This window comes from Lolium perenne, chromosome 4, assembly GCF_019359855.2.
Source record: "Lolium perenne isolate Kyuss_39 chromosome 4, Kyuss_2.0, whole genome shotgun sequence".
NCBI classification, from domain to species: domain Eukaryota; kingdom Viridiplantae; phylum Streptophyta; class Magnoliopsida; order Poales; family Poaceae; genus Lolium; species Lolium perenne.
This window is the reverse complement of record NC_067247.2, coordinates 324,750,979-324,763,170: the sequence shown is the minus strand read 5'-3', so window position 1 is coordinate 324,763,170 and position 12,192 is coordinate 324,750,979. Positions and strand designations below refer to the sequence as shown.

The 12,192-nt window shown below is 45.8% G+C and overlaps 2 protein-coding genes across 3 annotated transcripts; one reads left to right on the top strand and one right to left on the bottom strand.

The window, feature by feature from the left end:
* The first annotated feature begins 517 nt into the window (after nucleotides 1-517).
* On the top strand, nucleotides 518-6,042 carry LOC127296335 (uncharacterized). Of its 2 annotated transcripts, XM_051326390.2 has the most exons (8): nucleotides 518-679; nucleotides 793-995; nucleotides 2,144-2,216; nucleotides 2,733-2,828; nucleotides 2,954-3,004; nucleotides 3,329-3,703; nucleotides 4,710-5,045; nucleotides 5,906-6,042. In XM_051326390.2, exons 1-8 carry the CDS (start codon nucleotides 584-586, stop codon nucleotides 5,906-5,908), a joined length of 1,233 nt encoding a protein of 410 aa, XP_051182350.1. In that variant the 5' UTR covers nucleotides 518-583; the 3' UTR covers nucleotides 5,909-6,042. The 2 variants fall into 2 exon arrangements, with proteins under 2 accessions (XP_051182350.1, XP_051182352.1); XM_051326392.2 differs by lacking the exon at nucleotides 4,710-5,045 and having other exon boundaries at nucleotides 5,906-6,035.
* On the bottom strand, nucleotides 5,720-8,157 carry LOC127296334 (purple acid phosphatase 17). Its single transcript, XM_051326389.2, has 7 exons — nucleotides 7,613-8,157; nucleotides 7,132-7,288; nucleotides 6,929-7,036; nucleotides 6,657-6,784; nucleotides 6,422-6,550; nucleotides 6,275-6,342; nucleotides 5,720-6,126 (listed from the first exon to the last, which is right to left on the bottom strand). The coding sequence occupies exons 1-7, from the start codon at nucleotides 8,153-8,155 to the stop codon at nucleotides 5,895-5,897; spliced, it is 1,365 nt and encodes a 454-aa protein (XP_051182349.1). The 5' UTR covers nucleotides 8,156-8,157; the 3' UTR covers nucleotides 5,720-5,894.
* Nucleotides 8,158-12,192: the final 4,035 nt, after the last annotated feature.

Below are 12,192 nucleotides of genomic sequence, written 5' to 3'. Positions count from 1 at the left end.
TATAGATGGTACGACACTTAGAAGTTGGCTATAGTAGGGAGTGGTGTTTTGGAACATGGGAGCATATGCTCCCTCTATATTCAAATTCATCTTACACAAATTTTGAATTTCAAAAAAATTGAAACGAAAAATTTGCACATACATTTTCACGTTGTACGCGCTCATAAAGTTGTTTCATAAAAAAATGGACTTGTCATGTGACGTGTGTAAAAAAGACAAAACTCAGTTCTAAAAATAATGTTTTTATAAGATAAATTTTCTCTTTTTTACATAGACCACAAAAAATATTGGTTTTTGGTGAAACTTGACGAATGCACATATATTATGGAGATGTACATGTAGAATTTTTTGTCAAAATTGTTCGATAACTCGAAATATAATTTTTCGGTATAGGGAGCATACGCATCCGGGAGGCGAATTGAATTTCCGGCTATAGTATTTGAACTAAATGGGAGGTTAGTCAACATAGTCAAAAGTCAAAGCGAGTTGAAAGACCCTCTTCCGCCGGGCCCAACCAATCCCCCGGGTTTCCCCTCCACGGCTCCACGCCTCCGAGTCTGAACTCTGAAGGCTCTTCGTAACCATGACCACCACCGCCGTCACTTCGCCGCCGCCGACCGCCACCGAGGACCCCGTCCGCCTCCTCATCCCTGGATTTCTCTCTCCCGAGACCTGCAAGGTACATCATACACCCACCCCGCTTACGCCCACCTCCTCTGAACCCTCTCAAAACCCTAAGCTCCAGCTTGGGGTGCGATCCGAATCGATTGGCTGACACGGTGCCGTGGCCAGGAGCTGGAGTTCGTGCACCGGAGCTGCGGCACGGCGGGGTACCGCCCCTCGGTGGTGTCTACTTCGCTGCCCCACCTGGCTGCCACGGGCTGCGGCCACCTGCTGCTCCCCTTCGTGCCCATCCGCGAGCGGCTCCGCGACGCCGTCGAGTCCTTCTTCTCCTGCCACTTCGACCTCTTCGTCGAGTTCACTGGACTCGTCAGGTGCTGAAATTATCGCACCACCTATCTCAGGCCATTCTGCTTGCTCGGTCCTAGTTAGCTTCACTAGGCGTTTTAGTTACAGTTGGTTTTGTGAAATCTCAGAGTATCGCAAAACAACATCAATAAAAAAATTCAAGGAATTATTAAATTAAACTTCGTCCAATGATGTTCACCAGTTTGTGATTATATTTTCTAAAAAGTTTGTATGTGCTAACTTTGAACAGCTTTTTTTGCTACTTATAAGATAGTACATTTGCCTATTCTTTATCATGGGTCCTTGATTAGGCACTAATGCTTAACCGATGATTATGCATTACCTAGTACCAATTTCATTTGTACTCAATCGCCCATTGTTCAGGAATTCGTTAACTGGTAACGGCTCGCTCGGCCACTGAATAGCGATTAATCGGCCAATTCGCCAGTTAATCGGCCGATTAATCGGGTAATCAGCATTTATCGGCTACTCAGTGACCCGTTGAGTAGCGATTAACTGGCCATTTAATCGGTGATTCGGCCGAATTCTTGAACAATGCAATCGCCTAAGCACCTATAAAGAAAAGCTGATTTGAGTAGATCAAAATTCGCATACTAGATGCTTAGTGATGTAGCTATATTCTCTGTTTTAGTTAAGCAGGTCTTTTAAACCTAAAAGTATCGCAAAGCCACACTTCAATAACCATTTTCAAGGAATTATATTTTTAATAAGATTGTATGTGCAAACTTTGAACACAAACAACTTTCTTGCCATGTAAGTTAGTACATTTGCTTATTCTATAGCATGGGTTCTTGATTAGGCAGTAATTTTTAACAGATGCTTCTGGTTTAACTAGTGCCAGTTTAATTTGTACTCAAGTCACAAGCACCTACAAACAAAGAGAGCTTTCATTGCAGTAGATCAAATTTACATAGATGCTTAGTGCTGAAGCTATATACTCTTTGTTTAAGCACCGACATATCACTAATGATTTAAAGTTGCAGCAACTGCATAAGGATGCACAATACTGTTTTCACCTTATAAAAAGGATAGTGTCACGTTTATTAATAGTGCGCCTAAACCTCACAGCTACTTTCTATAGAGACCTGACATAACTTGACAGTTTGACACTATAATTCTGTTGTTATTCAATATCCGTCTATTGGCTATGCAGTTGGTGCAAGGGTGCTTCTATTGGATGGCACAGTGATGACAATAAACCTTATCTTAGGCAAAGAGCCTTCACGGTGAGGACCATCCTGTTTTCAGGAATTCAGTCAGTTAGCATGGTTTATCTCCCCCTTTGTATGCCGGATTTCTTATTCTGTGACACAGTGATATCACATAATGCTTAATTGCTCAGCTGTCATTTTGGTTAGATGATTTAATTCCCAATTTTGCCTACTCGCTGGGGTACCGTACACAGGAACTGCTGCTTGCAAGTACTAGAATGTTGGAAAAGCCTGCAAATACTTGCATAGTTCCACGCACCTGTAAGAAACGATCGCCAGGAAACTATGTATTTCTTAAGAAACAACATGCACTGAAAGTTGGATCGTTGTGTGTACTGTCCTTGTGATTAGAGCCATTCGTAATATGGAGATTTTTTTATTTCTACAAGATAAGCACTTATAAATTTTGCCTAACAGTGATCACTTACATTTTCACATCTTTTATATGTGATCTTTCTCATGCTGACTTGGTTTTCCTCTTATGAATTCAAATAATTTCTGAAACGGTCTACTACCATCTTCAATAAAAAGGCTGTGTGCTACTTGAACAGTCATGGAAAAGACTACAAGGGTGGAATTTTGCAGTTTCAGGATGGTGAACCCTCCTCTGTTGTTCCAGTTGCTGGTGTAAGCCTGCAAAGTACATGCATTTATTTACAGAATACTCATTGATGATGTCAATATGATCTTCTACCATTTTAAACCTATTGGATAATTTCTTAAATTTTATGAGAAATATTCTTGGTTTTCAGGATGTTGTCATCTACACTGCTGATAATCGTAACATCCATTGCGTAGATGAGGTACGTTTCCGTATGCATGGATATTTTCCTTCGCTAGTATTGCTTACCATATTTTTTTGATATTACTAGATACAATAAGAATTCTCTGTTATTTAATACTTACCTATTTACAATCAAATTAAATTATGTTAAATGTAAGCTGTAGCAAGAGGGAGTTATGAACTAATTGTTTTGTTATAAATATTTTTCTTTTCCTCGGATAGGCTTTTGTAGAACTCAATTTTTTTGCAGACGTCTTGTTTTTTTCTCAAGATATTTTCGGTCTTTTGAACCTTCCCACAAGCATTATTCCTTCATCGACAAACTATAGCGAGTCTTTTACAGGTAACTGAAGGTGAAAGGCTCACCCTTACTCTTTGGTTCACCAGAGATAGTGCTTATGATGAGGATCCAAAGCTCCTTAAGTTTCTCTCCCAGACATCATGGAGCTATAAGCCAGCTGACCAGAACTCGTACATTCCTTTGCCTGCCTCGGATAACATGTACTGGTTTTCCTATGACCAGTCTGGTTTTGACATACGATGTGCTAGAGTCCACATTCTTGGGTTTAGTTTCCATGCAAGCAATGACGAAAAGAGTAACAGTGCATCTGTTGCACCAACTGAAGACCCCATAGAGTTGCTTGGGAAGCCACTGCGACTTGGGAGGGGAATTGATGTCTTTGGAAAGATATTTGCCAATAGCTTGCATGCGCTTCAGGTATCTATGTACTTAAATTTTGTATTAGAATTCTGCAGTCAGATTGAGAGCATCAGGATCATATTACGACTACTGTGTGCACACGCGTGTTTTTTTATTTAGAAACCAGCTATGTCAGCAGTCTGGACTCAGGAGTTAATATTCGTACAAAGAAGCTTTGTCCCCTTGCCTCTGATAGTGTAGCTTGTTATAACATAATTCTGACAATGTAGCTTGTTATAACATACTTCTGATAATGTAGCTTACTAGCTTGTTATAACATGCTTCTGATAATGTAGCTTGTTATAACATACTTACTAGTGAAAGCCCAACCGTCCCTGCCAGTGTTACATTTAAATAATTTAGCCTGTTTTATTATTATTCAACCGAACCTGGTCAAGAATATTTTACGGTCCATCTAGCTGCTGGGAAGCTATTTCATGAAGTGCATGCTAGTAATTTCCAAGAAATGTTCTATTTCTACAAGGTTTTCTAACTAAAGTTGATGCCCTGTTTGTAAATTAATGAAGCTGAGGAAAATCTTGTGGAATTTAGCCATACATAATCCTAGAATATATGTTCTCCCATCTTATGTATGTAGAAGGCTGATCAGACCGCTTGAAAAGGTTCAAATGGCTCAGAACATATGCTGCCAATCTGGAGTGGGATGCGTTAGCATAGTATCTATGCAAAAGAAACTTAATACTAGTTATATCAGAATTACTGAAAATTTTGTGAAGACATGTTTATCAAGTGCATTTTATATTCCATTCTAATATTGTTGAATGTTTTTTCCCTATACCCATTTCCTGCAAGTTTAACATGTCATCACTTATTGTAATTGTAGAACTTTGATTTGATAACATCAGTTATCTATTGGTCCTTTTCCCTTGCATGTTTGACAATCATAGTGCGTGATTATGCCATAACAGCAGACATCCGAACACAAATCTTACATTTTCAAATTGGTTACATCTGTGTACCCTTCCTTTAAATTGGTTGCGTTCATAAAAAGCCTCTTAATTAGGTGGTGCAGTTCTACTACTGGAAAGCACCTGAACTGGCAGAAAGGAGAAAACATACTGCTGTTGGTTCAGAAACAGTCTGTTATCCTATTATACAAGTACAACAATCAAGTGGAACGGAACTGCCATTGCCGTGCAACCATGGCCTTGCACAAACCATATTTGGATCATATGGCAATGCGGAACCGGAGTTGACTCTTGAATGGGATGATTTTATTTTAGCAGCTGTTATGTGGGAAAATTATTCAGACGAACTGAAGAGAAAGTTGTCGACATTTTTGCCATATTGGATGTCCAGTGAAACCATTTTTGTTGTTGATTCCTCTGAGATCACTCAGGTAGGTGGTGAAGGGAACTAAACACTGACCTGATGTTATGTAGCATTACTTGCAGCTAAGCTGTGAAGGGTTTTGTATATAAATGTAGCTCACTAGGATAAACTCTCGAAGATGGATTAACTGGTCTTAAAACATTCTAGGACCACTCCTTGATATCTGTGTTTCCGATAGCTTTCATATGGATTGATATTGATCTGTTCTGTTTTATAGTAAATTCATATTTCTGCAATTGCCTCTCAAGCTGGTTATCATATTTTTGTTTGGCTGAGTTTTGGCCGTAAATTTATTCTGTTACTGCTTACTAGATAAATTTCATGTCCAAGGTAACTGATTTTGGAAAAAAAAACAATCATCTTAATGGTGTCATGAAACACTTGTATGTGACCTGTTACTGGGACATCTTTAACGGGCTTAAGCATTTTGGTAAGGCACTGGTTGATTAATTTAAACTTGTTCCATTGGCTCTTGAAAATTTGAAATATCAGCTCAACACCCCATGCATTCTTTCTTTCACACACACAAGTGCCTTTATTTGCGAAATCTGAAGAAAGTAGTCTTTCCCTCTTGTAGAATCCTTATACCGGTATGCAAAGGTCACTGCCTAGATACTAGTAGAGTTTATGTCACTTTCTTTAAATCTATATGGCATTAGTAGATTTCTGTGAACCAATGGATACCATGCTGAACATGTCTGCTCATATTTTAGAAAATTCACAGCCAATCTAATATTCCATCAATGAGCCACACAATGCCAATCTATTTCCTTTACCACTTATCACATCAGCACATTCAATTTCTCTTACAAATAGTGCTACCGAGCTGATTATCCTGCCGTGGTCTGCATTTCCCTCATTCTTCAGTAACATGGATGGAGGGCTGCAGGTAGTTTGTTTTGCTTGAGCTCCAGCTATACAAGATGTTCCCAAAGACATCATAAAAGATGAAATCAGCTTGGTCCTGGTTTAGCTGGAGGGACATGAACCCTTGCCCATCGTAAAAGAACTGGAGCTTATCATCAGTTGGCTGAAAGACTCCTCTCCATGCTTTCGAACCGCCTCCACTGGTGAAGTACTGGAGTGGGCTGGAATAACGCAAGTGAGCGGATTAAGGTTAGATAACTTCACCAAGTGCTTTCTCTCTAAAAAAAAAGGAACTTCACCAAGTGTTTGCTTCAAAATGTTTCAGTTGTTTTCCTAGAAACAAAACGACTTGTATCAAGTGATGTTAACCTGTCTCTACTGCTAATGTGTTCCAGGCAATGATCGTGCCCATTGATGTAGAAGTCGATGCTGTTGTCCTGGAATGGCATTTAAGTATCAGAACATGATTCCTTTTGTGACATCAATAACTAATATTGGGGCCACTTATCGATAAACCTTAAGGACCGGAAGAAGTAATTGTAGGAGCTCCTTGGTCTCCCCATGGTCACTGACACTCCTCATGGTATGGTGCCCAATAGCAATCTTCCACTTTGCAGTTGATTTCTTCATTGCCTCGTCCAAATCCTAGATTGTAGCATTTACAAAAAAAAAAGAAGAAATGTCAGTTTCTTTTGCTATGCAAGACATCTTGTTTAAGATGGATGAGATTAGTTTCATCAAAAATGCACACCTTGAGCAGATTATCTATGTATTTTCCTCTCGGCGCCACTCCTCTCCAGTCATAGTGGTCGTCTTTGGGGTGAGTCCAGTACTTGAGTTGAAATGGAGTTGTGTCGATGAAGAAGAAATCCACAATCTCTGAGAAATTCGCAAATATGGTTGGTAGAGAGTCGGTATTGTGTTTTGCACCAGTAATTTTAGTTTTCTTTCTTTCGGATGGATGGATGGAAAAAGAAAAATCTATAAATCTTGTCTGAGCACAGACGAATTATGATTCTGTACCTGCGTTAACGATGAAGGATCTCTTGCAAATAAACCGGCTGTCGATCTTGTTGAAGACCGGGTTAAGCTGTGCTACAGCATCGCCCCGGTAGTCATGGTTTCCTAGCACTGTGAAAAGAAATCAAGTCCCAAACTCTTAGTACACATTCATAGACAGAAAAAAAGGTGTCAAGAACAAGACGTGACAAACAACCGAAACTCACCGAGGTACCACGGCTTCTTGAGGCTCTCGGCGGTGTAGATGTTGGTGAAGGATTCTTCGAACTGCTGGTCGTTGACGCCCGTGAGCCCGTTGTCGTAGAAGTTGTCTCCTGTGGAGACGACGAAGTCGATGTCCAGCTTCTCGCCAACCTTCCCCATCTATATACAAGAAAAAGAAGAAGAAATCCACCATGGTTCAGAGCCTGTTTCTCAATGGAAGTTGTAGTTCTACTCTTGTGATCCATGTGCAGAGCACGGAAGAGGGGGCAGAAGATGAGGATCGGGCAAGAACAAGGGCGGCCTTTCCCCAAAGAACAAACGTAATAAAGAATATAACGGAGAATGCCAAGTGGCGACGCGAGCCAACCGCCAAGCGGTTTCGTTCTCCTCCTCATCCGTCCAATCAAAATCCCATGCACTGTTACGAGGCCAGATCACGATTCTACCGGCGAGCCAAGAGGAGATCGGGCGAAGAAGGTGTACCTGCTCGGCGACCCTGGACTGGTTGTAGGTGCCCTTCCGGCCCCAGTCGCCGATGACGAGCAGGCTCAGCGACCCGTCGTTCTTGGCCGGGTGCTCCACCCGCTCCAGCTCGGCCGCCGCCGGCGCGCACCGGAGCGCGGCCACGGCGAGCAGCGCGATGAACGCGGCGGCCATGGAAGCGCGGCTCCTCGTCGCCATGGATGGATGGCCGGAGGAGAGGACGGGAGCAGTGGGGTTATGGTGTAGCAGGAAAGTGGGAAAGTGACGGACCCTACTGGCAGATATATAATGTGGCAACAAAGCACACGTACAAAAGGCGTTTCCAGAGGCAAACCAGGACGGGTTACTGCTTATACTATGTACCATATATACTGTATATACTTTGATGCCTTGTAGTGCGAAGCATAGTCGATGGATCGGTGGGCAGGAGAGTGGTGCCGGTAAGAAAGAGAAAAGGTAGCCGTGGAGACGCAAAGAGATGATGCCGATTCGACGAGATGTCACTGTCTTGCCTTGCCCTATTATGGGCGCGTGGCCAGCCATTGTTTCCCGTTCTGCTTGGAAGCGTTTTCCAATCGCTGTCGCTTGAGAGATCGAGATCAAGTCATCTTGTTTTTTTGTTTTGTTTGCGTGCCATCTTCGGGAACACGAAAACACGATCCAGGTCATGTTTCCATCCATGTGGTGCGCGCGTATCACTACTGGAGGATCACGATCCACGAGTACAACAATTCAGTTCGAATTTGATATTCGGACACAAACCATGCTGCGCACGCGCCCAATCAGATCGGAGCATTTCATTTGCGGTGCAATTCAGCTCTCATGTCCTTTCTTTTCCGAGACCGAGTTTGCCCCACCATGTGCGAGCCGTGTGTGCATGATTGTAGGGCGTAATCCAGAAGCCATGTTGGGCGCGTGACCAGGATCGGTTGTAGCGGCATCTTATCGGGCAGGTCAGATCGAGCTCGCAACTCAGACAGGTAAGAACTGGCGGAGGAAGTGAACTGTGTAGGTTAGAAGTTCAAGTTGCCGAATATTCTAACTATACTCCACGAGCATGCACATATATAAATACGTAGAAAGGAAGTCGTGCCACGCACTACCGTCAGCTAGTTTTGCAGGATGTAAATTCAGTAGTGCGTGCGCGCAGCACCAGAACGTATAAAGGGCAAGATTTTCGGTACATGAGCTTCTCATGTATTGTATGTGATCGATATGCAGAGACATGAAAATCCGTTTTGGTCGTACTATACGTCGATACTCGTTGTGCGTTGCGTGCAAAGGCAGCACATGTATTAAGGAGGTGTGCGAATATTCGAGGTGCGTGTTATATACGCTGGATATTCTTTTATGCCGTGACAACTGACAAGACTAGCTACTAGTCTACCATCACTCCCTCATCGACCAGACTGCCGAAATCGTCATCCAACTCGCAACTGCTACGGTGCTCCGAGCACACGCGGGTGGAAAAAATATCCATTCTCTTATTTAAACCGTGTTAGGGCATCTCCAGCGGCGCGACGTGAGCGTCCGTTTGTGTCCGCCGTTACCGGAAATAGGTCTGACACCACCTCCAGCGGGGCGACGCAAAGTGACCGGGCCGTCCGCGGAGACGCAAACCTGGCCCAAATATGCGCCAGGTTTGCGTCTCGGCGGACGCTGCGCGGACGCGCAAAGTGTCCGCTCGGTCCTCGCGCGAGCCCGCCTGGCAGCGGCACAACTGCTTCGTCTTCTGCGGTATTACTTCTGGGCGGCGCGCTGCAGCCTTTGCAGGGGCCGCGTTAATGGCGTGCCTCGGCTTCCGCGAGCGTGCGCAGCTAGTAGGCGTTGCACTGGCAGGTCATTGAAGGCGAGATGGCGTCGGAGCCTCTTAAAGGGACGCTGCCGGCGCCCATTTCCCCGACCAAAACCATTGGCAAAATCCCACAGTAGCCACCACACCGACTCCATAGGGAAGAAATATTGGCCGTTCCGGAAGACGAAGAACGACCAGGAGGCTAGCGGCTCGCGTTCCGGCAAGAAAGCACGGGTCCCGGTACGTCCGCGTTGACCTCGCTCGACAGCTATGGGAGGAAAACCGACCGGTACCATGACCGGACGCGAACTTGCCGGGAGGGGGCTGGTACCTGAACTCACGGCGCGTGCCGGTCCCCCCGTGCCGCGTGAGGGCCGAGAGCGGCGGGATGAGGTGCGGCGCCGCCACGCGGTCTTGCCGCCGGATCTGCGGGAGGATCCGGCGTACGCGCTAAACTCCTACAACTGGATTTCCTTCAGGACGTGGGAGTTTGACGCGCGGCGCCGCGCTGCCTACCTCGCCGACGTAGACTACTTCGAGCGCGAGATCGCCGCCGAAGAAGAAGAGAACGACCACGAGGACGCGGACGAGGACGGCGACGAGGACGAGGACGACGACGTGACCATGCCGTAGTACGACCACGACGACGGCGGACCGGCGTGGGATCCGGAGACCCAGCCGCCGGACATTTCAGAGGAGGAGGCCATTGCCATGGCACTGGCCAACAGCGAGCAGGACGAGCTCAACGAGCTCGCTTTGTGGGATGGGCTCGCAATCCAGCTCCGCGAGTCAGCGCTCGCGCAGGGGAGGCCGGCGACTCCTCCGGCCACGCCGACGCGTTCCAACGTCCGCGCTCCGCCTGCTGCTCCAGCGTGGGATCCCTGGCCACAGCCTCCTGCCCGTGCGGCGGTACCTCCTCCACCGCCGGCGTACGAGCTTCCATGGCCGACGCCGCAGCTGATTGACCTCGTCAGCGACGACGACCAGTAGACAGCGTGTATTTTAGCACGTCTTTCTGGCTCTTTTATGTCCTTTTTATTATCATGTAAATTATGACGTATGAATGAAAAAAAAAATTATGCGTCGTGCCGCTGGAGCCACCCCCGACGCAAACGGACACCCGGACGCTTTCGACCATTTGGCCCGACGCAAACGGACACGCCGCGTCCGTTTGGACGTCCGAAATGCGCCGCGCCGCTAGAGATGCCCTTAGTCCTTCCTCCTTTCCATTGAATATTACGTCCTTATCTTTCATGTTTTTTTCTTTAACCAAAAATTACTTGAAATATGTAAATGTTGTAGGTATAAAATTAGCACCATTATAAAGTGTTTCTAATATGAATACAACAATGCTAATCACGTATAACATAATCAAGATTTTCTTGCTTAATTTTTTCAGTCAAAAAATATCTTAAAATATGCGTAAACCTTATTTCTCGAAACGAAGACAATATACATAGGCTGTTTTTTTTTTTCTGTCTTTTGATCTGTCGTTTCTTGGACGGGCTGGCAGGTATGGAGTTCACAACTCAGACAGGCCACAACTGTTGAAGGAAGAGTGAACTGAACGTGCTCAGTGCTTACCCTCCTCACCTCGTGCGTACCTCAGCACCAGCAACTTGCACGTTAAAAGCCGAATGTCCTACGTGGCACAAATACCGCGCGACTACCGTTCCTCAACTCGGCAGCCAGTTTTTCAAATGTTCTTGGTCTTGGAGTTTTATTTTTTAGATGTGCCTGCAGGAATGGCGTAAGATATCGACGATCTGCTCATACGCCGACGGCCAAAAGTCGGGACCGTCTGTATACGGCAGTGCATGCGGTCCACCGACGCTAAGCCGTGACGGTGCTATCACGACATCACAGCTACGCCGAGGGCTACCATCGGCATATGCCTCCCTTTGTTTTTTTCTTTTTTCTTTTTTGCTCCTGCCACGTGCCGTCACAGCTAGCCTATACGCCGATGGCCACCCTCGGCATAGCCTCACCCTCTTTCTTTCCTGCCCGATTTCTCCTGTGAAACTTTCCTACCCGTTCTCTTCCGCCCTTTATCTCCCGCCATCTTTTCCCACCAAGTTTTCGTGGAGACATATAGCCATGTCTTGGACAATTCTCCTCCAACACAACACCACCACCATCACTTCTCCTCCAACACCACCACAAAATCCTGTTAGCTCTGTTGCCTTTGAGATGGCTCCTCGCATCCGTAGCAACACGTGTTTCATCGGCGTTCGCTTGCGGCCAGGGGGATATTTCGTGGCCGAAATCACCGCCGGTGGAGCGCGTGTGTGGCTCGGCACCTTCTACAGGAAGGAGGATGTTGCCTGCAAATACGACGCTACGACGTGGAGGCTTTCCCGACCACGCAACGAAATGAACTTCCCGGTGGTCAGGTCTCTGACGGAAGCCGAGAGTCTCGCTCCTGACCCGCCACTTCGCTCAGAGGGGGAAGCGCGGCCCGCTACCGCCAAGGTCAGCGATGGATTGCTATCGTCTAGGCAGACGAGCAGTTCATGGCACAGTGGCGCAGGGACCACCCCGAAGACTGAAGGGATTCGTAGCATAGAAAACGAAAAATTTCCTACCGCAAAAACGAAACACAAGCCAAGATCTAATCTAGAAGACGGTAGCAACGTGGGGATCATGAGACTAACCCTTGAAGATTTCCAAAGCCTACGAGATTAGATCTCGTTGTTGCAGAAGATGATCACTTGCCGCTTTCAAAAGCGCGTAGAAGATCTTGACGATGCCACAATCGGGCAGCACCTCCGTACTCGGTCACACG